The 26,726-nt window shown below is 45.3% G+C and overlaps 2 protein-coding genes across 2 annotated transcripts in view; both read left to right on the top strand.

Annotated features, from left to right (window-relative positions):
* Window positions 1-2,093, top strand: part of LOC146178084 (chorion peroxidase-like) — a 43,402-nt gene extending 41,309 nt beyond the window's left edge. The window contains exons 13-14 of the mRNA XM_084577929.1: window positions 833-938; window positions 1,967-2,093. Coding sequence (XP_084434055.1) covers window positions 833-938; window positions 1,967-2,060 — 200 coding nt within the window. The 3' untranslated portion in view covers window positions 2,061-2,093. The remainder of the gene's footprint in view (window positions 1-832; window positions 939-1,966) is intronic.
* Window positions 2,094-14,970: 12,877 nt separating this feature from the next.
* LOC146178085 (immunomodulatory peroxidase-like) overlaps window positions 14,971-26,726 on the top strand; it is a 44,847-nt gene continuing 33,091 nt past the window's right edge. The window contains exons 1-3 of the mRNA XM_084577930.1: window positions 14,971-15,059; window positions 17,636-17,799; window positions 26,042-26,114. Coding sequence (XP_084434056.1) covers window positions 15,049-15,059; window positions 17,636-17,799; window positions 26,042-26,114 — 248 coding nt within the window. The 5' untranslated portion in view covers window positions 14,971-15,048. The remainder of the gene's footprint in view (window positions 15,060-17,635; window positions 17,800-26,041; window positions 26,115-26,726) is intronic.

Genomic DNA, 26,726 nt, shown 5'->3' on the forward strand with positions numbered 1-26,726 from the left:
GCCAGTGATATACTAATTTGAGGCATGCTATCTCGCGTATTTTCAGCGATGTTCTTTAATAGGGGATGTAAACGCAGGCAAAATTTTAATATTATTTTAAGATCCACGCAATATGTTGGTGGTTTAAGAAAAGAAATAAAAAATAATGTGAGTTCAAGGAAATACCAGATGGACACTGCTTCCACGGGGAGCCAGATTGAAACCGCTGTATCAAACCGAATATTTCTACCGTAGAACGAGATTTCATAGAAATGCAAAGAATAGTTTCTTTTCATCTAAGCGTATGTTTCATGGAACATACGAGCCGGTCATTTTTTGAGCGCCTTCATAGTATTGCCACTTTTTTGTCATCTCTTCAGTTTTTCTTTCTATACGAACATAGCAGCTTACTGTGCAAGTAGACACCCACCCAAGTTTTACAGTTTTATCTTTGAGATAGCGAATTCGTTCAGTGTTGTGTTAAATTTGTCTTCTAATAATTTATTTCATGCCAAAATTTGCCTTGTAATTTCACCAGCACTAGACCGAAAACAGCTCACACTGCGGGTATGGCCAGGAGAGGAGAAAACGTACGCCTTGGAGCCGACTTGGCCTCTTCTTCAAGGCTGACTGCTTCAGGCGTGTCATACCTTAATTAGGTGCTGTGTCGGCATTCGAAACGTCGGGTTTCTCCTCATGAGACATTTAGTGGATCGTTAGGATTTGTACCTTACCTTGTGACCATACAGAACACTGCTAGAAAGTTTACAAACCAGCGTCCCCACTCCTGCGCAATTTGTTGCACAGGAGTAGTCAAAGTTGAATTTATTTCTTGTCTTTCTGCTTTCAACAGAACAACTTGGCACCCTAAGAGAGACAACTCTCGCCAAGATCATCTGTGAGAACACCGCAGTGAAGTCCAAACTTCAGCGAAATGTTTTTAGACTGCCAGATTCGGGGTAAGGCATCATGCCGCTTTTGGAATTACGCATGTACGCAGGTGAAAATATGTAGATAACTCGTGTGCTAGTCTTCGAGTTATGCGATTTGTTCTTTCACTAAGACTGGAGACAGAGTCCCAGTTTCAGAGGTCGCGTGTGGACAGCTGTGATCGCGAAAAGAAAACACGTAGAAAACCATTTCACACATAATCTTCCTTTCCATAACAACTGCCTTTGTGGCGTTTAAGTACGGTAAAGTTATTTCCTACTAACATCTATTTTAAGCGGAATTTACTTCGCTAAATTATGGTATATAATAATATACGGCCTCATAATTACCAGTCATAAATGTCCGAATAAAGAGTGGAACTGCGGTAACTTAACCAATCTGCATTTTTCAGTCGAACTGAAGCCGACACCATATTCCCTGCTAGACGGCAGCTTGAGTGCTATCGTGTTAAAAAAGGGAATGCAGCTGTCATTATCACCGCCCGTTTTCGAAAGCAAGCAACATTCATCGACACTGATTTTTAACGCAGATTTCAGAGTCTATGCTACTCCGGCAGTCACTTCAAAACCATTTTAAACCGTGCTTCGTGGAGTGGACGTCGCGAGATACATCCCGTGGTGGGAAAATGATTGAATTCATTTTTTTTTCGTCCAAATATGCTTTTCAGTGCCGTTGACCAAATATTAACCTACCAGAGGAGTACCGCAGATGATGGGCGAGTGGGTACGACATTCTAGGTCAAAACAGTGCTCATGCTCAAATACCCTTCCTTGTCTCTTCTCCTTCATGCTTGCACATGCGCGATGGTTTATTCTAGAACCGCCAGAGGAGTCACAATGTAAAATTTTGCTACCAAGAATAGCTGAATACAGTTGTCCTCGATGTGCCTTGTACGCAGGAGCTACTGGACGAGTGTGTACAAAATTCGTTTTGCTTTTGAGCATAAAACCCCACCTGGCATGCATGTTTTTATTGTAATTATTGAAATTAAGTCTGTTCTCGAACGCTACAGCCGTGTGTTCTTTTGAATACGCAGGAAGAATGACGTGGCTTGCGAAGACCTTGCAGATATTCGGCTGGAGTACTGGACAGAGAGAAGTGCTAGCAGCGACGATGACAACTGGTTGTAGCTTTCAGCAGGAATAAATGCTTTGTGACCTAATCATAAACATTTTACTTTTATTACTACAAACGTCTGGTGACTTGTATCCATATCTTACACTCCTGTTCAGGGACGTGTTACAGCTCATGTCCCAAACATCCTACTGTTTTTTCTCCATATAGGTAAACGAAAACGAAGTCCGTGAGCACTGACATTCTGTGCCTGCGGTCAGTACTGATTTGCTTAATCCAGGTGCCACCATCTCCGGTTGCAAGCCATTTTAATTTGCGGATTCAGAGAAATTACGCGTAGCATGTCATTTCCGGTCTTCTCGCCTGCTCCGATTACTTCCTCTAATCGCCATGAGGCAAATAGTTATGAAGGCGAGCACATCCGCAAACCTCAACAAGGCCCGAGGCCTAACCCGATGAAGAAAGAGTGGTTACTGCCATGAATTTGCTCATTTCTACGTCATCAGTTGCTGGAGACAATCCGATGCCTAGGACGGATGGAAAAACTTTTGAGTTTATCGGTTTTTAGACATGAGTGTTTAGCAAAGCGCCCGCGTACTGTGCGGTGTCAGTGCAGGCTAGAGAATCCCAGGTGGCCCAAATTTCCGTAGCCCTCCACTGCGGCATTTCTCAAAGCCTGAGTTGCTTTGAGACGTTACATCCAATAAACAAAACTAAACCAAACAATATGACATAGAATTAGGAAGATCGTTGACAATACCAGGAAAAGGAGTTATCCCAGGACCGATTTCCGAGGGACACCAGAAATGGCTTTAGCAATTCTCGATTGTGGTTGAGAACGATTGCATTTGCGAGCGGTCACGGAGAAAGCAGTCAATCCGTAATAATCGAAATAATCGAAAGTTACCAATATTCGTACACGTCTGGAAGTAAGGTATAACCGCAGACATCGAATGCAGCATTCTACAAATCGTTATCTGCTAACCAAAGTAAAATTTAATGTCACAGGTTTTACTAGTAACAAACTATGAATTCGCAAACTTTTGGTGAGAATAGAACCACGCGAGTTTAGGATGGCGATGAAAATAGAATTGAATGCTTTACTTAGCAACATGGTGAATCATATTTGTCGGTTTGTAGTATTATCTTTTTCATGAAAATGTAAATGTTATTCGATACTGGGGAAGTTGATTTCGATGACTAGAAAATGTTTTGCTATCTCTGGCGCCGAGGTGTTTACGAGGTGTTTACTGTGGGGGCAATCCATTCAAATGAAGTCGCTTTAAACTTTTTTTTTGTGATGCAAGACGTTGCCATTTGCACCGCGAAAGCTACGTATACACGGCTAAATTATTGCCCGCCTGACTCAACGAGCAAGCAGGCTATAAACAGAGTATAAACAAGTAACCTAATCAATATATCGGCACATGAAAAGCAGAAAAGGCAAATAACATTTTTTATATTTCGGAAGAAATAGATATTGCTACGTGGCAGAAGGCTAGCTCAGGGAAAACCACCACGGCTGATGACAGACGTAAATGTTCTTGCAAGCACCAACAGTGGCTTGAGCTTCGTCGTCTCTCATTGTTTTTTCCATTGTCGTCCTCTTCCGTGGCATATACGTAACATTACCCCGCCATGAAAAGCACCGTCCCGGTGCGTACTACATCACATCACATCACATCACATCACCACATCCCTTTATTACCTTAAAGACCCCCGGTTCGGGGGTATTACATAAGGGGTGGGTACATGTATGAAGATTATATACAAAATAAACATAAGGGGTGGTACACGCATGAAGATTATATACAAAGTAAACATATTATTGGTTGAATATGGCAGTTATACAGTCACAAAATGTAGATGGGCAGGTGGTTCCAGCAATGTCGTGTGGAAGGCCATTCCAGTCTACGGCTGAGCGAGGAAAGAATTACGCCGCAAATGTTGTAGTATGAGATTGTGGACGTGCAACTTGCAGGGGGTGACCAATGCGGGGTGAAATGCGCGCCGGTGGGTTGATGTAGGGCGGAATTCCAAGTGAGCTGGAAAGAAACTTATGGAACAAACGCATACTGGCGATTCGGCGACGACATACGAGATGTGTTAGACCGGACTTAGCTTTTAAAGATGAAATACTGGCATTGTATGAATAACAGGAATGAATGAATCTAGCGGCTCGATTCTGAAGGGATTCAAGTGAAGTTATCAGATAGATTTGGTTTGGACTCTAGATGGGGGAGGCATATTCAAGTTTTGTTCGTATTAGTGACTTGTATGCGAGAAGTTTTACATCTGGTGGGGCATGGCGCAAGTGCCGTCTTAAGAAACCAAGAGATCTATTAGCTGACGATAGGATGTTGGTGATATGCGCATTCCAGGTTAGATCTTCGCACAGAGTTACGCCTAGGTATTTATAAGATGTGGTTAGTTCTACTCGGACGCCTGAGATTAAGTAGGGGAAAAGAATGGCGTTACGTTTTCGGTGAAACGACACGTGCTTGCATTTAGTTGGATTAAGTTCCATGAGCCATTGGCTGCACCAGTCTTGTACACAGGTTAAGTCGTTTTGAAGATCTAGTTGATCAGATGTGTTAGTAACCGTGCGGCTACTAACACATCTACATCGGGGAACTACAGCTGCAGTGGTAGGGCTTCATGTGAGCGACATGAAAGATTTCGGAACGTGGCATATCGAACTGTCGGCGTGAGTGCACAGGGGTGACCTCGTATGTCACAGAAGCGACTGGCCGTAAAACCCGGTAGGGGCCTGTGTACCGCGGCAAGAGCTTCTCACAGAGCCCAACTCTACGTGCGGGAGTCCAGAGCAAGACGAGAGAGTCCGGAGAGTAGTGGGCATCACGATGTCGAGAATCATGGCGCAGTTTTTAGGAGTTCGGGGAAGAAGCCCGTCGGCGGCGAGCAACGACACGGGCGGCATCAGCTCGGGATATGGCGTCACGAAAATAGGAACCTGCATCAGCGGTGTGAGGTGGTACGCTGTCAAACGGAAGAGAGAGGTCACGGCCGAACAGAAGATTGAAGGGCGAGTAACCCATTGTATCATGACGGGAGGAATTATACGCAAACGTAACAAACGGTAAAGTAATATTCCAGTCACGGTGATCAGCCCATACATACATTGATAGCATGTCCGTGAGTGTGAGTGTGCGATTGAGGCGTTCGGTGAGGCCGTTCGTTTGTGGATGGTAAGCGGTGGTGAAGTAGTTCTTAATGGAGCAGTATCGGAGAATTTCTTCGACTACTCGATCAAGAAAGCAACGGCCACGGTCAGTGAGCAGCTGGCGTAGAGCACCGTGGAGAAGGATAACATCGTGGAGGAGAAACGCAGCCACGTCAGTAGCACAGCTGGTGGGTGTCGCTCGTGTAACGGCATAGCGCGTAGTGCAGTCCGTACCCACCGCAATCCATTTATTCCCCGAACCAGACAGAGGGAAAGGCCCGAGGAGATCAAGGCGAACTCGGTAAAATGGATCTATAGGGATGTCGATCGGCTGTAGGGATCCAGCAGGCATAACCGAGGGCTTCCTTCCGTCGCTGACACCTGTCACAAGAAGCCACGTAACGACGAACAGAGCGGTAGAGGCCTGGCCAAAAGAAGCGCCGGCGGACGCTGTCGTACGTACGAGATACGCCAAGATGACCCGTAGTTGGCGCGTAATGCAGCTGCTGAAGAACGGTGGCACGCAGGTGTTCGCGGACAACGAGCAGAAGCACAGCGCCATCTGGTCGCATATATTCCGCCGATATAAAGTACCGTTGTGGAGAACAAACAAAGCAAGGGTAGAGTCAGGGTGATCAGTGCTGAGGCGGCTGATAGTGCCGCAAAGCTTGGGATCTAAGCGCTGCTCATGACGAATGTTTAAAAAAGCCAGAGTTGGACAGCCCTCAGGTGTCATCGTCACACTCGCCTTCAGGCGGCGGATCTACTAGGTTGCGGGACGGCAATCGGCATCAGTGTGTAGCCGGCCGGACTTGTGAACGACAGAAAAAATGTATTCCTGAAGACGCAGCGCCCAACGCCCAAGACGACCAGTAGGGTCCTTCAGCGTTGAAAGCCAACATAAGGCGTGGTGGTCGGTGATGATGGGGAACGGGCGGGCAAACAAGTAAGGGCTAAATTTTGTAATGGCCCACATGAGGGCTAAGCACTCACGTTCTGTGATCGAATAATTCCGCTCAGCCGCTGAAAGGAGGCGACTCGAATAAGCAATGATGCGAGTGCGGCCCGTCTGCTGTTGGGCGAGAATGGCAGCAATACCGTGGCCACTGGCGTCGGTGCGTACCTCCGTTCGTGCTGAGGGGTTGAAGTGGGCCAGGACGGGCGGGTTGGTGAGGGCTGCGATGAGCGCAGAGAAGGCTTGAGATTGTTTTTGGCCCCAGCAAAATGGAACGTCGTTCTTCAGAAGTAGTGTGAGTGGACGAGCCGTGTCCGCAAAGTTGGGGACAAACCGCCGAAAATACGAGCAAAGGCTAAGAAAACTACCAACGTCACTGGTACAGCGGGGTGTAGGAAATGCACTTACAGCACGAATTTTGTCGGGGTCTGCTTGAACGCCGTGGGCGTCGACCAGGTGTCTGAGCACTTTGAGCTCACGTCGGCCGAAGCGACACTTCTTTGAATTCAGCTGAAGGCCAGCTCTTCAGAAGACTCCAAGAATGGCATCAAGGCGGTGAAGATGGCTCTCGAAGGCCGAAGAAAAGACAATGACGTCATCGAGATAACATAAGCACGTCGTTCGTTTGAAACCACGTAAAAGAGAGCCCATCATATGCTCGAATGTAGCGGGCGCATTACACAGGAGAAAAGACATCACCTTGAATTGGTGCAGGCCATCGGGTGTGACGAAGGCTGTTTTCTCTCGGTCCGGTTCGTCGAGCGCGATCTGCTTATAACCGGAACGAAGATCAATCGAAGAAAAATAACTGGCACCTTGCAAGTAGTCGAGGGCATCATCTATCCTGGGAAGTGGGTAAACATCCTTCTTTGTAACTTTGTTGAGGTGTCGGTAATCAACGCAGAACATCCAGGTATTGTCCTTTTTTTTAACAAGCACGACAGGGGACGCCCAGGGGCTGCTCGAAGGCTCTTTAATGTTTCTTGCCAACATCTTGTCCACTTCATCTTGTATGAAGAGACGTTCAGAAATCGCGACTTGGTAAGGTGTTCTGTGAATTGGTCTGGCCTTGAGTAACGAGAAACGTTTGTCCCAAGGGTCGGTTACCAAAGTAAAACATGTCACTGTACGAAGTCAGAAGGCACGTAAGTGCTTGAGAACGATCATGACACAAGTCAGGAGCTACCATTCCTGATATGCGGGCCTCCGTAGGCGGGGCCCGTACAGGTCGTGTCGATACTTCAGCAGGAGTGTCAGGCAAAAGTGCAGGCACATTAAAGTCAGACAGTGGGGTCAGTTCGGCGAGACAAATGCCCTCAGGAAGAACTTGTACAGAAAAGCTGAAGTTCAGGACGGGAATATAAGTGTGGTTATTCGCTACGTGGACGATATTGTGCGGGAGAACTATGCTACGCTGCAGAGTCACGTCGGTTACGGGGAAACCACGTAGTCGCCATCAGGAATGGAGGGAAAAGGCGACATGAGCACATACACAGCGGCTTCAGGTGGCAGACGAGTAAATGCAGCGGAGCGAAGACGGAGCGTTGAAGTTTCATGAGCTTGTTCGTCAGGACGGAGCGGCAGGTCTAGATGAAGCAGTCCAGAAGAACAGTCAATAAGAACGGAGTGGGCAGATAAAACGTCTAGGCCTAATATTACATCCTGAGGACAACTGGTGATAACTGTAAATAACACAGAGATGTTGCGGCCGGCAATTCTAATTCGTGCAGTACACATACCAATAACAGTAGCTGTGTTGCCATCCGCAACGCGGATGGTAGATGAGGTAGCGGGTGGAAGGACTTTCTTGAAGCGTCGGCGGAGCGAGGAACTGAGGACAGAAATGTGGGCGCCAGTGTCAAGAAGTGCAGAAATTGGGACTCCATCCACAAAAATATCAATGAGGTTACGTCTAGATGCGTGGGTTAGTACCGAATTGGCAGTCCGGGTCGGTAATGCAGCGTTACTCTGGAGCGCTGCATTCGCTAGTTTTCCGAGTTGGTGCCGGCGCATGATGGGGAGGAGCTGCGACGAGGTACCGGTGAACGGGATCGACGAGCGCGGGGAGATAAAGATCCACTGGATCGACGAGCAGTTGTGACAGTTTCGGTGCGAGGCTCATCCGGTTGAGGAGGAAAGTGTCAAGGTCCATCATGGGCCGGGCGGGGCTCGGGTGGTTGGGCAGCAAAACGTCGAGGTCCATAATAATACCGACGGTCAACGTTGTAATAGCAGCGAGGGGCGGGGAAGGTACGGCTACGGCAATAACGCGAAATTTGACCGGCGCGACAGCAAATAAAACAGATTGGCCTGTCATCTGAGGTGCGCCACTCTGCAGGATTGGGACCAAAGTAGCTACGTAGGGAGGTTGGGCTGGTGGTTGCAGCAGCCACTAAAGCAATAGAACGCGATGGTGGCGGGGGCGGCGCGGGGCTGGTGGAGAGGCCGACGTTTGCAAATTCACGAGGACAACGGCTTGTATCATAGCCACGGCGTCGGGCAGCGGAGACAGGAGTGGTGCAGGAGTTAGGGCCTCGAAGAGTTGGCCTCTCCGGACGATCCGAGTGATGGTCGTGGGATGGGAGGGCTGGTGCAAAGGGGTCAGGTCATTGCAGGATGAAGTAGCCGGCGTGTTTGGAAGACTCTCAAAGCGATGCACGAGACGCCTTTGTTTTGCCGGCTCGAATTTTCTGCAGACTTGAAGCACCGAGTCGACAATGGAGCGGTCCGTGCAGAACAGGACGTGGAACGCATCATCCGCGATACCCTTGAGGATATGCCCTACCTTGTCAATTTCCGGCATGGAGCTGTTGACCTTGCGACACAACGCAAGCACGTCCTGAATGCAGGCAAGGTAGGGGGATTGGACACGAGAAGAGAGTTCCGTTTTGGCAGCCAGAACCCGCCAAATGGGCTTCCCGAATAAGTCCTGAAACCTTTGCTTGCAGATGTCCCAAGTAACGAGCTCTTGTGCGTGATTTTGGAACCTTGTTCGAGCTGTTCCCGCAAAATAGAAAATGATGTTAGCGAGCATGATGGTTGCGCCCCAGTGGTTGTTGCTGCTGCAGCGCTCATACTCATCTAGCCAGTCTTCCATGTCTGGGTGGTCGTCGTCACCATTAAAGATGGGAGGGTGGCGAACTTCCGTGAGTACTACTGGCTGAGGGGATGTTCCCGCGGTGGTAGGGGCTGTCTCGGAGGTCATCGTGGCTGTTTTTTACGTCGTTGTGATGCCAGGTAGGTGACGGCCGCTGCGCAAATCCAGCTTTTGGCAGCGTAAATGGGTTAATCTGCGCATGGGGATCTTGATTCACCTCCACCAAGATGATACGTGGCAGAAGGCTAGTTCAGGGAAAAGCACCACAGCTGATGACAGACGTAGTAGTTGTTCTCCTCTAATTTGATGGCACATACCCACACAGAGGGATCGGCCAAGAATTGGGGTGCAGAGATATTAGATTTTGAGATGTATAACTACATCGCAAAAATAAATAGAAATAAATGCTAGAAAATAGAGAAGGAAATATAAATATGAAAAAAAAAACAAAATAAAAAAGAGTAAATACTAACGCACGCAGTAGGAGAATCCCGAGATTTATATGTACAGATTAAAAATTCCATGCAAATTAGCAAGGCAGACATTTTGTTTCTATTAAGAAGGTTTGAATGGCGTTAAAAACAGACCTGTGGCTGTACCCAAGCATGGTGGCACCGAACGATAATAAAATCTGGCTGCTCAAATTAAGACCCAGCTGTTGTTTTCTCATCATGGTAAAACGGCGGCAAAATATAACAAATGATCTATTGTTTCCGGTTCCCCGCAGAATGCGCAGACGGGAGAAAGCGCCAAACCAGACCTGTGCATATAGAAATTTAGGGGCGGAATACGACAGCGTAGCTTCGTTAGAGAGACCTCAGTCTGCCTTGATTCACATGATTTCCTATTCCAGGAATACTTGAGATGCAGGTAGTCGTCCGATGATAAAACAGATCCAACCTGCATGCTTAATAAGGAACGCTTACGAAATCGTGCTGCTGTTATGTACGCTGTTGCCGGGAGGATGGGCAACACAGGGCCGTTCGGAGATTCTTTAGCTAGTTTATCAGCAACCTCATTGGCTGTCACATTACTGTGGCCTGGTACCCACATTATATGTATGAGGCTAAAATGTGAGGGGAGCAATGAAAGAAAGGTGTTTAATACTGGCGAATCCATATTCGAAGAAAGCGACAAGCACAAGGAATAAGAGTCTGTAATTACAGCTGCTGTTGAGTATGGTGGGTCTAGTTTGCGCAGAGCAAGCACCACCGCCAGCAACCCCGCCTGGAAAATTGGGGTAAAATCCGGCAGGCGGACTGAAAAAAAAAAGCCCAGTCTAAAAGCGGACAGTATATTCCAATGCCGGCCTTTTCATGAAATTGAGAAGCATCAGTTGCTATCTTTATGCTAACGGGAAGACTTCGTAAGTGATCTTCTAATAATCCATTTAAAATTTGAAGTGATAACTGTTGTGCATTATTTGGGAAAATGTCATCATAGACAATTTGAACCGAAGATGCGCTTACTTTTGTTGGAAGGATGTTAGAAAGGACTACGTGCAAAGGTTGTAAAAGATTTTGCACTAGTATTACCTGCGGCGTATGAAACCGAGGCCATCTGACTCCAAAAAAGAATTCTGGCTCGCAACAAAAAATTGATAGGGAGCGGTGGAATTGTGATTCATATATTTTTAGATACGTCTGGATAGTCAAGAATTGTAATCCAGCTAACAACGGTGGTATTCTGGCTTCAAGGTATAATACATTGTCAGCCACAAATTTGGGGAGACCAAGGCATAATCTAAGCGCTTCCCGCTCTATAAGAACAAGCGGACGAAGTTTGTAAGCAGGCGAACCAGAAAACAACACAGATCCAAATTCTAAAATTTGTCGGATATAAATAACATAAATCATTGAATGAGCGTCTCGCCGCATTCCAGACCTTGGATTGCTTAACCTGCGCAACATACCCACAGCACGAGCCCCTTTCGCTGCAACATGTTCATTGTGATCTCTCCATTCCAGATGGTCATCGTAAATCTCCCCTAGATACTTCGAAGACTTAACTTGCGGAATCATTTCCTGCTTAAATGTTAAAGATTTACCGGATCCTGAATTTGGAAAACAAGGAAAGCGCACCTTTTAAGTCACATAACCAATTCTGAAGGGAGCTTAGGTACGATTGCAGGCGCCTGTTGAGGGATTGAATTATTTTGGCAAGTTTCCATTCTGGGTGTATCCAAGCATGTTTGATGGAATAATTTACTACCTCTAATAACGTCTCAAGTGACTCATCAAAATATTTTTTTAACATTTTTGAGGTTACGTTATCAGGATCGGGAACAGCGGCTGGTAATCTCATAACTATAGGAGAAAGCTCAGAAACGGAAATTTGAGGATCATAATTAACTGGTTCCATTGGCATTACAGATATCGACCATGAAGGAAGTGTAGAAGTGTAGACGAGAAACGCTTCTCCAGTCATTTGGCAATTGTTTCAATTGTGTCTGTTGCTTCTAGGGGAGTCAAAATAAGGGAATGTAGATTTTGTGACTGCGGAATCTTTTTCCGCGAGCGTAAAAAACCAAAAAGAGCAGTTCGGTTGCCAGATTTGGACAGGAAATCAAAATGCTTAACATCATACTTGTCCTTCGCTTTTGCAACTGTACCTTTAAAAGTAGCCGCAATGAACTTATAATCATGCTAGCTTTTCGGGCACTGGTTGTGGAAAAGATTTTTGCATGCCGCCTTTTTACGTCTGTAATCTCAAGAACAATCAGCATTCCGCCAAAAAGCTGAAGTATTCCCCTTTTAGCTCCGTACCAAGATCTCAGACTTCTTAAGGCAATCCTCAATCACCAAGCATACGCGTTTTGATTTTTGTTCTTCATCGGTGTTAGTGACTGACTCAAGATTAGAGCGTAACGTTAACTGAAAGTTATTATAGTTGATAGATGACTTCAACTGAGAAGTCGCCGGAGTTACAGGGCGATTAACATCAAACGCAATCGGTATGTGGTCACTAGAGGTGTCACAATCAAGTGTCGACCAATTATTAACGAAAAGACTGGGAGAGATAAAAGTTAAATCTAACACCGATTTAGTGTGTTTTCTTGTGAAAGTGGCCGAACCCGAATTTCTACAGGAAAAGTTATTATGTGTTACCCAATCCTAAAGACGCTTGCCACAACTATCTGTCTTGTGGCCCCATGACACATGATGCGAATTAAAATCACCAGCGAGAAGAACTGAGTTTCGACAATTAACTAATAGCAGATCTAGAGGTTTTGTATCTTGTACACCGCTAGGGAAATAAGCATTCACTAAGGAAAACGGAGAGTGCCCTGGAATTTCAGTCTAGGACCAATAACTCACAATCTATAGAAGAAAGCTTGAAAGAAATTTTAGCCCTGTGACAGAATTTTGTACAGAAAAATATAATTAAACCTCCTCCTTTTGATTGGCGATCTTGTCGGAATGAATGATAATTTTTTAAATAGAAATGCTTTTCGGCTGTTAGCCAAGTTTCTTGCAAAATAATTATATGTGGATTATATTGTTGAAGCTGTTAGAATTGAGCGACAGTTCCACTAGATAACTTTTATTGCCCCTATGATTGCGAGATCTGGGCAGCCACAACTGCCTGCCCCCAAATATTATCCTTTGGCTTTGATGCATGCTGATGTTTCTTTGATTTTCGTTGGGACCGCGGAGAAGAATGGTTGGACATGGGAGACCCACACCGTTTTAGAATTCTTACATCTGATTCCACCATCTCTGTGTCATTAATGTCTCGATCCTCATCTGGAGGACTAGTTCTGTGAGGCGAAGCAACAGTAGTGCTTTCAAGCATTTGAGAGCTTTCAGAGAGCATGTTTGCTATGAAAATGCCTGTTCCTGATTGCAGGGCTTGCGTTAGCTGAACTGCCAGAACGTTAGAAAAACGCTCTGTGACAGCAGTTACTATTCGGTCGACCATTTTAGTCATTGATGCTTCCACTGCAGTCATTATCGCCTTTGAGATTGATGCATCCAGAGGCACATTTGATCGGGCTGACACAACCTGCATAACCGTGTAGTCGTTCCTTAACTTCTGTTACAGCGTCACGACGCGAACAGTGTTTTCTATCTATTACTTATAGAATTTGAAGCTCCTGTTTTCGAGATGGACACTCCAAGGAGTTTGCAGCGTGGGCTCCACCGTAAAGGCAGCATTTGTCGTTTTGTTGTGAACATGATGACGAATGATGTCCATCGCCACATTTGCAACACCGCACGGAGGACTTACAACCACGAGCACTGTGACCATATCGTCAGCAATTAGTACGCTGCAGTGGCTTAGATTTAAGATGATCTACACGGAAGATCAATGGCCATGTATGCTTTTATCTCCGACGGGCATGAAGTTCTCGCAAATGTGGCAATCACTGACTCTGTTGGTACCCGCGTATTATTAGCCTCCCGGCTGCAACGATACACTGCTACCACACCAGCCGTCGAAAGAAGGTCGAGGGTCTCAGATGGAGTTAAAGAAGAGTCTACTCCTCGGACCAATCCTTTTGTGCATGCAAGATGAGTAGGGATAAAGGTACTCACCTGAAGCGATCCAAATGAATTGAATTTAAGCAGATCCTCAACGCAATTCAGGTCTGGAGATCGGCACAGTATCCCGCCACGCCCAAACTGCCTCACTTCTGTGATCGAGTCATACCGGGGAGGCTGCCTGGAGAGTAGCTCGAACAGTCCCAGGGCTATTCATTTTCATAAATCCGCCATCCTTGGGCACCAGCGCCACAGAAATGTTTCGAACGCCAGATCGTTGGAACGCTTCTAGAGGTAGATCGTGAGGCATAATGAAAGCCGACCAGGGGGAGCGCCCCTGGCCGGGAGACTGCGTAGACATCACTTTACAGTTACACTCTCTTTGCGAGCGTTATCAACACGGTGAAAAGCGCAAATGCGCTGGGGAAACCTGAAAAAAGAGGACCAGCCGCCCAGTACTTAGCCCATTCAGGCCTTCTGCTCGTAGCGGTCACAGAGAATCGCTCGCCGAACCTCTCCAGCGGTATTCGTCTCGTGGCTTCAGCTTCGTCGTCTCTCACTCTGTTTTCCATCGTCGTCCTCTTACGTGGTATATACGTAGCAATATATACATTATGAACATGAAAACTTGAGTAGGGATGTAGGGAAAGAGTACGAATGAACAAAATGTACGCCTTTCGCTGGCCTCTGCAGATTCCGAACTGCGTCCAACTCCAAGTTTAATGGGAGCGTAAGAAACTACTTCAGCCTGCCACAAACATGTCAAACATGATAAATGGGTGATGATAGTCGGACCGCTTACGCAACTGAAATGTGTGGCACCAAACCTCGCATTATTGCCTTAGCTAACAAAGGAGCAAAAAAAAAATCAATTTATCCGCAGCCACTTTCAGCAACTGCAAGAGCCACAGTCCTATTACTAGTCGTTGACATTACCGGCACGTGTACACCATTTAACATTTTTTTTTTCAATTTTCATGCAAAGCGAGGGAGCATACAAGTGCAGCCTTGAGATGCGGCGCATGAAAAAGAATAGCAATGCATCAAACGTAGAAAATGAATCAGTGTACACTTCACCATCTTCGTGGAGCTGCGCCACCCGCACACTCCGTGACGAGCAAGGCGAGTCAGCAGCTGTCGGTCGCTCCTGATCTGAACGGCGCACCTGTGGCCGCCACCAAACCTACCGCCACCTGCAGGATGTTTTTTTTATCGTTCACATCATTCATTGTTGTCGACCGGCTGAGAAGGGCAGCGGCTCATAAAAGCGGGTGAGCCGAACCGGCCTCCAGAGATCTCTACCAGCAGGAACGAAGCAGGAGTCATGAGGCAGAGGTAAGCACTGCCTTAAGGGAAAAAAGTGTGCGTGATGTAAGGATGACGTTTGAAATGTAGTGTTGGTTGTCCAACCTATGTGTCCCGGCTTCAGCTTATTTCTTGCACAGGAAATAATAGCGAATATTCTTTGTATAACTGCAGTAGATAATTGGTACGGATCTGAACCAAATACATATCTTGTTGAATCTTAGACGCCAGCGCGCAAGTCGAGAACAGCCGGGAAAATTAATCAGGACACGGTGCTTACTTCTTAGTAACTTAGTTGCGAAAATAACGCATCATTTACATTTAGATTTATGAAGACGGCCATATTCAATGTAGGTAGTTGGAATACAACCAATCGACATCTCGCTTAAGACGAATATTTGTTGAAGGCACATGTGTCTCGTGAACTTTATGTCAAACCAGGAGGGCTATAACCACTGCTGGGCTGCATGTAATTAGCTCTGAAAATTGTTCGTATAGCTTGTCGGGGGATGATTTCAAACAATATAGGACCAGCTGTTCGATTTTATTCTCCGCTGTATTTCATACTGCTGTCACCTCCTCAGCGTTCGAGATCTCTCAAACGCGATAGCATTAAGCGAAAATCCGGGTTCAGCGCTGGAGTCATCCATTGTCATTATGAGCTAAAAATTAGAAACATGACGTTGGCAGGCGCTCGCTGGTAGCTGAGATCACCGCGTATTGACTGGACATAGGGTTCCCTGACGTTCCTTCAAGACAGAACCCTCCTGGACAGCTGAGTCCACCACTGGATATACCAGCTGAATCATGGATGGCAGTTGCCAAGTATCTCTCTAGAGGAGTGCACGAGTGCATATATTAACGGCCTCTTTCCAGTACTAACTTACGGGGCAGAAACATAAAGGCTAAAGAAAAGTGCTAAACTTAAATTGAAGAAGGCGCAGCGAACTGTGGAGTGTGAAGTGATAGGTGTAGGATTAAGACACCAGAGGTGAGCACAATTATAGTGCGAAACCGAGGTAATGGTACCATGGATGAAATCAAGCAGAAGAGATTGGCTTACTCAGATACGTAATGCGAAACGAAGATGGTCAAACTCTCACAGTAATGGAATGTATGTACTCCAAGGGAAGGCAAGCGTAACAGGGCGCCGCAAACTCAGATGGGCGGGTGAGATCAGGAAGCATGAGGGGACAAGCGGGGAGCAGCTGGAACATGTACTGGCTTAATTGGAAATACCTCTGTCCTGGACGGTCTTAGCTTTGCTCGTGGTGGTAATGGCATGTCACAGCAAAGCCATCACCACCACTCTTCCCTTCAGATGCTGGTTATATACTGCCTGCAGGCCGGCTTAGATTAGTTCCTGCAAATCTGGTTAGAGGAACGAATCTCTGCATCGAACTGTACTTTTATAGCAACGAGTTTTCTGTATTTTTCATTTTTATATCTTTTTATTTAATTTAAACGTACCCTGAAGCGCCATGACATTGCAGCAGGGAAATGCGCTTCACGAATAACAATAACATCAGGTTAAACAATTTCAACCTATCAGAATAATAAAAGTGCAAACACGTCTTGTGAGCAGAAACAAAAACAAATACAGTGAACAACAACTTGCTTACTAAATAAACAAAAGGGCTGCTTCCGGCATGCACGACATGAGCTGGAATCGCATTCCCTTCATTGTTTTCGAAATAAAAAGGTAGAATTTAATGTAATTTGCTTTCCATTTATTTTTCCGAATCTTGTTTTCGTGGTACCTTCTGGCCGACATGTGGGGGGGAGGGGCGGCCTGAATATATTTTTCTCTCGATTTTTGCCAGAATTTAATATATGGAGGGCATCAGTGCATCGATGCACGGAGTGCATCATCTGATCAGATAAATTCTCTAATGCGAATTAATGAACGCTATTTCAGTGGTCATGCATTGAAATGTTGCAATAAATCATGCCCTTAGTTTTCGCGAAACCTCAGTATGACGTATTGAATGGTTTGGGTTGGGCTATGAGGATCAATTTCGAAGACGACTCAGGCTATGAGAGTCGCCGTAGTGGAGGGTTCCAGAAATTTCGACTACCTGGGGTTCTGTAACGTGCACTCGCATTGAACGGAATACGAGCTTCTTGGTTTTTGGCCTCCATCGAAAAAGAGCCACCGCTTCCGGGATGACGTATTGAGTCCTTTCGGTCATCCTGTAATTCTGTATACAAAAGTCACCATTTTATAATTTATTTTATTCAATGCATTTACTAAAGTATGAGCAAATGGTTCGCATGCGACATCAAACCAAAAATTATTTCCGAACAAACAGTCTTCAAATTCAGGAATATAAGACAGACATTCTTAAATCACTTGAGCTAGAAGCAATGCTTTTCAGGTTTCCTTTTTCTCTCATTGTACTTTTATGGCGCAATATTCAAACAGCACGTCTTTGCGAAACTCTAGATTAAAGTTACGGCCCATTAACGTATACATTCCGCTGTTGAAGGAAACACCACTATCGGATGCAAGCACGAAATATAGTTTCCATGCCCCTGCAACCTTCAATTAATTTAGCGGAAAAAGCTGCCATATCTGTAGTTCTGCAATTTATCCAACTTTCCAGTATGCTTCTCATCGTTTGCGTGTTTGTGGGCACGCTTGTTCGAGCAAACGGTGCTCACCTCTCCAGCGAAGCGGTGGACGAACTTGCTGATAAAGCCAGGGAGTCATTGAACAGGGAAACGGAAGCAGTCATCAGACAAGAGAAAGCAGAGGGAAAAGACACTGGTGAGTTGACTATCGCTCGAACGTCGTTACTGGTGCATTAACTTTGTCAGCCATCTTAAAGAGCCACTGATGAGCGGTTAAATCTGGCCTGTTAGACCGATTACCCTTTAAATGAAAAAAAAAATAGGATACTTTCACACAAAATGCCGATTTATTTAGTAGCTATACATACTAAAGATAAATTTCACCTATCGGCACCACCGGGCGTGGTGCGCAGGCGAACTTGGATTACTTGGAGGTGCTGTTCGGAAGCGCATATCTAATGCTTTAGGCTACAAAAGTATTGTATTTAAAAACGAAGATTCTGGAGGCTTTTTTCGGTTTTGATGTCATGGAATCTAACGTAGTCACAGGAAAATAACTATGGGGGACACTGAAGCGTCGCCTCAAGGGCATACCCTTAAGGGCACACCCTTAAGGCGACGCTTACGTGTCCGCGACATCTGCGGCTTCTTTTCGAGACCGCCTTCCAGATGCATGCATTTTCTACCCGCTTAATCATGATAATGTTATCTTGGGCCTTTATTATGCCACACATACTAATTAGTATACATTTAGGAGTAATCATATTATATGCAGTGTCAGCCGACATAGGTATAAAACACCTCTTTAACCAAGCCCTAAGAATGTGCTTACGTGGCCTGGGGTAGCGTGCCTAATTTAAGATCCAAGGGTCCCGAACGATTCAATCCCACCCCACCGCTCCATCTCTAAAAAGCAACCAGAGTTGGCAGGTCGCGCTAACTGGGCGTCGTCACGTGGTCCAGTGACGTTATACAAGACACCGATCAATCACTTCCCGATATGCCAGCAACACCCTGCCAAATCACGTTCGCAGTTTCTCGCTCAAGACGCCGACACCGACGATGGCGGATTTTCTGAAAAACGAGGCCTTCAACGCTACTTCGTTAAAAAGTGTTAAACTTTTATATGCTTGTTTCTCGGCAATGAACTGGTCTTGTCTGATAGGACAAGATCATCATTCACAGGAGTCTTTAATGGATTTGCGCCATTATAAGAAAGATTTGATGACGTCGTCTTCAGTGTGCCTCCAAACCATGGCCCCCGTCTCTTAAAGAGACTTCAGAGGAGCGGCTATTTTTGGATACAGCTCAAGGAAAAGCGGCCTCTGACCTTCAAAGACCCTCCTCTCATCCTTCTCCTCTTCTGAGACCCAGATCAGGGATCAATTTTCCCGACTTTGAGGATAATCCCATTGGACCTGTTAGCATGACGAACCAGGGCGTAGAGATGAAAAGGGACTAATCACAGCTTGTTCGGATTAACTGCGGCGTGGTGAAAATCGGTAGACGTCATTGGCCGAAGAGCTTTCTTCGAAGGGCGTCTGCAGCTTTTTATTTGAGTTGTATCCGAATATAGTATTCTTTTCTGCTGCTGATGGCCTGCAAGAAGCAATATCCTCGCTTAGGACGCGGAGTATACTAGCATATGTTATTCTCCGGTAATCGATTTACGCGCTGTAGGCGGCGCGTAAATCAATGACCGCGGCGCAGGTGGTGAGTTTTCGAAATACACTCGGGAGTGGAGCTGGCCGACTGCACGCTTTGTATTCCTGTCGAGTCGTGAATTCACTTTTAAGGCGAAAGCCTTTCTTGGCTCACCTGTGGCGTGCGCAGAAAATGACTGTCCGCGAAATCCATCACCAGAAGACAGACCCAAAGCCAATCCAGCACAAACCACAGAGCAAGCCAAAAAGACAAAATACCGAATCCAGTCAGGGTTTTTTGGCTTATTGTAATGCCTTAATGACATAGCATAATGACTATCCACATTAGTCATAACCCGAATCCAAGTCATATCAAAATTTGGGGCCTAGATTTTAACGTTTTTCATTGAGCGAAGTCAATTTTATTATGAAGCAGATAACTTGAGACGAGAGCCTACACCTAATGTGCATTATGCGTCATGCTTTAACAACTTTCGTACCTCTCTTAACTTCATGTTTCCCGACGTGAGCTTTGTGGCGCATTTGAAATTTCCATGCGATGTCTTGTGCTTCTCCGTTATGACCCTCTTCAGAATGTTTGCGATACAGCAGACGGCAACGCAGAAGCGCGCAGGGTTTTCTGTTACGCCTGATTTTCATGCTTTCGTGCAAAATTAATGTACTAAAGATTAAAAATAGCCTGCCATATTCTTTTAAATTTTCGTGGTAAGAGTTGCTCCCCCTGCGGTAATGTTTCCGCTCATGTTTAATAAATCGTCTTGGCGCAGTGTTTAACACTGATCGCACCTGCTGCAGCTAGCACGACAGGAACATTTCAACAAGCGTATGTTACTCGCGGAGATCTAATTTCCCACGTAATAGAAGAAACGAAAAAAGAAGCCAAGTACTTGTTACTGCTTTATGGGTGCACTAGCAACCCCCCCCCCCCCCCCTCTCTTCCTGCAAAAAAAAAAAAGAAAAACTATTAACAATGCAGAAAGGAAAACAGCTGTTGGCGCCTGTGAAAGATTGAAGTGCATGAAGGAGCCCACAACCCATGCGGGACGAGACAGGAAAAAAAAAAGTGAAAGAGGAGAGATGATGGAGTTCCATCTCTTGCGCCCCATTAGTTAAGGTTTATCTGTTGGCAGCTGCTGCGACATGAGGATCGTTTATCTACGGCTGGAAGACACGCCTAACGTGGTTTTTCCCGGGCGCTCACTGTGTGCTTTACTCCATGTCGTCAATACCGACTGTGCCTCAAAATACTCGGGTATTAGCGCACAAGTCCCGTGTCGCAGATAATCCGGCGTCCCCATCGGTGACCTTAAAAGTGAGCGGAAAACGTATGATTCGCCGACAGGGTCTTGACGTCACAACACATGTCCATGCGTGAGAATTTCAAACACTTCACAATGCTCACTTTGAATGTGATCTCACGCATGGAGGGCAAAAAATTAAAACGGGGCACATAATGGGAATAGAAGGTCGTCACAAATTTCTTCCACTGGAGGCAAACATTTTGCCAATAGCCGTTCCCAACGGCCGTTCCCAACGATGTATGCTTCTCCCTTGCGCGGCTTCGGAAAAAACCTAAGTTTATATGTATCTCATGTGGTATTTCATGTAAAGTTGCACCTTTCAAATGTATGCTAATGAGTACTGTGAAATCATGTTTTTGTGCTAGCATGTGGCGCCTCCACTCGAGAGCTGCTAAGAAATGAACCTAACGGAGGCCTATCAGACGGTTTTAAAACGCACTGCGCTAAAGTTGTCGTCTTGGTGGTGCGAAGAAAAAGTGCAACTGAAGACGAACGCAGGAAAACTGACAAACGAATACACGTTTCAGGTAAGTATGGGATAAGAAACAGAACGAAAAGAAATAATGGGCTGGAGTGAGTGGCGTTGTCTGCTAGGTGAAAACTGCCGTCGTCGCTTACTTGGCGTTGCTTCGACGAGCAACGAACGCACAAGGCATGTTTTCATGTCGCTCAGCTCTTCGCGAAGCGCCCATCGACGCTCAAGCGTTGGTGCCTGTATACGTCCACGCTTAGACGTGGCAGCGTCAACCCTGTTGTGGTCGCTTTCACTGCGTTTAATTCCTATTCGCAATTTCGAAACATTCTTCGCCGCCTAGCGGCCTCCGCGAGAAATACCCGAATCAGGGTCGGAGCAGTAGTGCCCGATGGGTATCGTTTACTAGCGCTTTGTAAAACGGCAGCTCTGAATAATTGATTGAAAACTTTATTACCATCGATATAGGAGGTTCTCCTACTACCCCACTCAGATACCGTACGAAAACTAAAAAGGGAAAGTTGAAAGAGTTTTGCATCGTTCCATTTCACGTGCTTTCGCGCCGGAAAGCCTCCGCAGTGTATTTGTTGTCTCACCAAGTAAGGAGATGATCTGCCCTGGAGAATGTTATGGACAAAAAACAACAACAACAAAAAGAACAGAACTTTAAAAACAGGTGGCCTTGGCCATGGTCATTGAATCGTGCCGTTTCACTCGGGACTTCTTCCTTCACGGCAACCGTCAACTTGCCGAATTCAATATCCCATAATCATGTTGTGATTAGGAGTTTTTGTTTCGTAGGCATGCTGACATTGCCAACTGAATATTTTTTAAAAGTTTACAGTAGTATCTCCACCTGATTTTACGTTGTTGTAATTGATCGTTGCCCCGGCAACTGAGACTTGCTGCTTACTTCTCAGTACACTTTAGCACGCTGACCGTCTCTCGTTCATCATAGTCGTATGGCAAAGCGACGGTGCGAGCAGCAGTGGGCCGACGTAATGGAGGACGAGTAGATGTTTAACTCGTTGGATGAAAGACGAAGTTAGCGCATCATTAAGTCTTACTTCCAGGATTTATCTTTGCATTATTATTTTCGCGACCTTTCCCTCTTCGACCTTCGACAAACCCTGTCTTGATATTGTAATTATGGTCAGAGACTACAAACCTTTAATTCTACAAACGCCCTGTAGTAAAGTAAGCGACAAGCATTGTTTACAAAAATGTTGCCAATCTTTGTTGTTTCATTCGAGAAATAGACGTGTGAGTGTTCTAATGCCTAAATTTCTTCATTGGTTTGTACATTTACGCAAGTTGAGTTGGATCTTATACTGCTGATAGAAATTCTGGTTTTCGTCATTCTTTGAATAAAGTGCAGAAAGGTCTCATAACTACAATAAACGCCAAGCATTGTGAATATGTGTAGTAATAATGGGGAACTGCTATAATAAAAGTACTAAAACCGCTTATTATGATTTTAATCGAATACGATTATTTGATAGCGGGCTCCGTGCTCCATCCTTCATCTGCCATAATACTGGCGTAATAAATTGGTTATGGAAATCTGCATCCTGTTCCTCGACACTTGTTGGAATGGACCACTCACTAACATTCGCTAGTTTTTCGTCCCCGCTCAAATGGTGGTGCAATAACGTAGCTGTCAAAACTTAAAGGTATTGCGGAAATTTCGCAACACAGACCGACCTGCGATAAACCAGATCATTAATTCGCACCTGCTTTTTGTCTGTTCCCAGAACATCTCGGAGCAAACCACCTGCTAGACTGCACGTGTACTACCTATACCTGTCGTGCTTTTTTCGTATGCTCATGTAGATGTAGCACCTTCCTTTCATAATTGCTAAGGGAAACTACAAAAACATGACGTAGTGGCATTAGCCGCGATAATTCTACCAAACAGCGCATGACTAAAGCCATGAGATCAGCTAACATGATAAATTCAGCCAAAGCTGGCGGATGGCAACAACAAGCCGTCGTTGTCGTCATTGTTATCAGCCCGCTTAAAACTGTTGTGGAATGAAGGTCTCTTCTACAGAACAATAATGCGTCCTGTTCTGCGCTAGCGGCACCAGAGTGATCCTTGAAAATCTAGTACTGACCCCCTAATTCCCAGCGCTAGGCATATAGTCCTTGCGGCGCATACTGGGCTGCTCAAAGAGGTCACCAGTTATGAGATCGGCACGTTACACGCGCTGCCCGTATGTTGATTCGCTGTTATCGATCACAGATTGCAACTTGCAGACGTGACAGAGCCCCGTCTCCAAAGACTTAGACCATTGAGCAAATCATACGGCTCAGTGTAGCACTACTAATTTACAGAGGCGACGCAGCGATGACCGTGGTCATGCACGTCTCACATGTGGAATTAAACACCAGACGTCGCTGTAAAGCATACTCACAGAAGGCCGGCGTGGTCCTCAAGATTTATAATTGCGAAGTAGTGGTTGTGCCTGTTTATCTAGGCGACGCTCGCTTTACAAAAGAAAATATAAAATAAAATAGAATATTAGTTTTAGGTCGAAGACCTTCGGAATTTATAATTTGATCAAAGCGCTTGCGGACGGGACAAACTACAAAGCTTGCACAGAAACAAGCGCTTGTTTTTGTGCAGCATTTGCCATTTGGCCCATCCGCACGCTCTGTGTCCAAATGGTTCCTTGTCAACTCACCCAAATTTCCAGTTTACTTCGGAAGGTACAGCCTGATATTATCGCAGTTGTTTGTGACTTCGGCATGATGACTTCACCATGGAACAGGGATTGTTACCATGCACCGTATTCGCTTTCGAAACATTTAAGTAAATCTGCCTGAGTCAGGAACTTAATCTGGGGAACTTCACTTAGCTTCGTCCTGTCTACTTCTACTGGTGAACTCGTCTTTTCCGCTGGTTTATTCTCCGTGCCAGAACCAACTGGCTCAATGAGCTACGCTTCTTCAGTACTCTACTCATATGTACGACACGTCACTGCCCTGCGCAGTCAAGCAAACATTCTCCGGCGGGCATCAATATCAGCATGACATGTCGCTGCCATGGAGTTTCTTATTTTTCATCACGGGCGTATAGAAATATATAAAAGAAAGTATATCAGACCACTCTTTTAATATTCGTACAAAATTATTCATCGCAGGACCATCGTACATTTTTCTTTGCCGTTCGCCACATTTAGATACCCACTTTTTCTTTTGGCATTCAAGCGTGGAATCGTCTGCCTGAAGAAATTTGAAACCTTGTTTCAGTTCATTTGAAGCTAAACTTAAGGCACTTTTGGGTAAATAGGACAGCCTGGGAATATTTTGCTCTTCTACATAAACTTTGATGTCCGCGTTTCGCGATACAGATGTCCGCATTTTTCCTTTCATTTCGTTTCGTTTCGTTTGGTTTTCTTTCCTTTCCTTCGGAATTGTTCTTGTACTCCTTTCTTTACGATGTCCTGGTTCCATTTTGTTCTTTTCGCCCTATTAATAGTTGAATTGGGCTATGTTGTTGCGGTTCTTCTGACCTACTCCTGTACGGACCTTTAATGACATAGGATGTATAAGTAAACAAATGGCACTCTCTTCAAACTTTTCGGACGTGAACAGTGTAACTTCACATTTGAATCGGTTAAGAATAATGCATCTCGAAGTCGAATTGAATACCAGTCGAATGGCTAAGTAATAGAATCGAATACGAACGGAACATTTGTACTAAATTTGTTACTTGTCCGAATATTCGTAAAAAAAAAAAAAGAGCGAACCAGCAATTGCCCGTAAGTTTCGGCGTTTTAACTTAAGGAGTTAGACAGATAGCGGTTAAAATACACAAGGCTAACTTTCACTAAGGTTCGCAATATAAACCTAGTAAATAAACTATGTTATGGTTAAAGTTATACATATATAAAATTCCCCGTTTTTTATTGCTGACTCAAGAAAATAAACCAGAGCTACCTGAGGACATGGGACTGACGACATCACTATATGAGTCATGGTCTCTGAAGGCGTGCATCAAAGCTAAGCTGGCTGAAGTTGCCTGACCGCTGCTACGTACACCCAATGATACATTCTATTTATGAGTCTCATCAATACAGCTGCCCGATTGAAGTGCCCCGCGATACAGAACCCTTCACCTAGCGTATGCTGATGTGGCAGGTTAGTACGCGGTACAGACATGAGCGTTACTTTTCGAACTGTTGTCTAAGACAAATGTAGTGGGCCTAACTCTAATCTCGTGTCAGTTATTCGAAAATCATTCGAAAAAATTTTAGCGTATTGGGTTCGTTTCTAATAATGTTGAACACATATTTTTGATTCATTTATTTATTTTAATCGTAGGATATTTGAATCGCTTTTCGAAATTTTTGAATATTTGCACAACCAACCTCTGGGCATATGGTGAATCCATTCTATGGTCATATTTACTGTTGTTTTGACCTCAGAACGCCAAGGGCAAGTCGTACTGTCGTGCTTTTGGGACATTTTACGGAAGCAACTGATGAAAGAAAGTAGCACATAACCAGAGTTTGGATCATCTTGTACAGGTCATGCGCTAGGCAGTTAGTCGCGTGGAGAAGGAGTTTCATCCACTCGCCCTGCGCATTGTTAATCTTTGGCAGCAACAGAGTAAACATTGACCGCCCTCAAGCTGCTCGTGAAGACGTTTTCCGTTTTTATCCCGGCATTTATTTTTGTAAGAAAAAAATACTATATAAATTGAATTGACATATGTGTGTGTTCTTTTGGAATGTTATACTTACACTTTTTTTTCTTCGCTGGTGTAGTATTTGTGACTTTGTTCCTTATTAGTATATTTCTCCCCTCCATGAAACTAGTTAGAAAATATATTTACACATCGGTTTCGAACAAGCTTTCCGGGCTTTTTGTCATGTTCAGTATTTTTTCTCCCCCCACCCTCCCCAGTGCTGTTGCGCTTAAGACCGTGTAAAATAAATTATTAAGTCGATTTATCAAAAAACATTTTCAGCATCACCTCTTCTTTCTTTCCAGGCACAAGGCCAGCCCCAAGTTCTGCACGGAGCTGTCCATTCGCTAGCTCCTTGCCGAGATCGGAGCACCATCCGTAAGCGTAACCTATGTTTTGCTCCCGCTGTTCATGTCAAGCCGTCCGGTGGAACTCGGGGTCTCGCTTTGACGAGTATCGTGATCACTTGCCATTTTTAACGCGGTAGTGTTAAGGGCCCCATGTCGCAGAAAAGTCGGTGTCGTCGTCGGCGGCCGTCGACCCACGTCGTCCGGCGTTGGCCGTGAGCGAAAAATTCCAGAAGCATTAATAAATAAAAACGAGTAGGAAAAATCGCCGACCTGAGGGATCGAACGTAGGCCTCCGGGATGCGAGACGAGCACGCTAACCACTCGGCCAGGCAAGCCTTTTTTTTTCTTTATTACCAATTTTTTTTTAAGCACATAGATGGTTTGAAATAGACAAAGGCGCGTCTATTGATTGCGGTGTTGTCTCAGAAATGTCCCTTAGAGAAGTGTATTGTGGCGTATAATAATAATTATGAGCAGGTAAATTACAGAATTACAGAACACGCAGTTAAGCGAGTGGCAAATTACTTTTCCGCTGTACTTCCTTTTTGCTTGGCGTGCACGTATCGCCACCATGCGTGTGGCGCACGGAATAAGATAGACAGGGCATGGCCTCCGAGATCTTCATCGCGCCGGCTCGGAT

The sequence above is a fragment of the Amblyomma maculatum genome, chromosome 9 (genome assembly GCF_055883805.1).
Source record: "Amblyomma maculatum isolate TAMU_Amacu chromosome 9, ASM5588380v1, whole genome shotgun sequence".
NCBI classification, from domain to species: Eukaryota; Metazoa; Arthropoda; class Arachnida; order Ixodida; family Ixodidae; genus Amblyomma; species Amblyomma maculatum.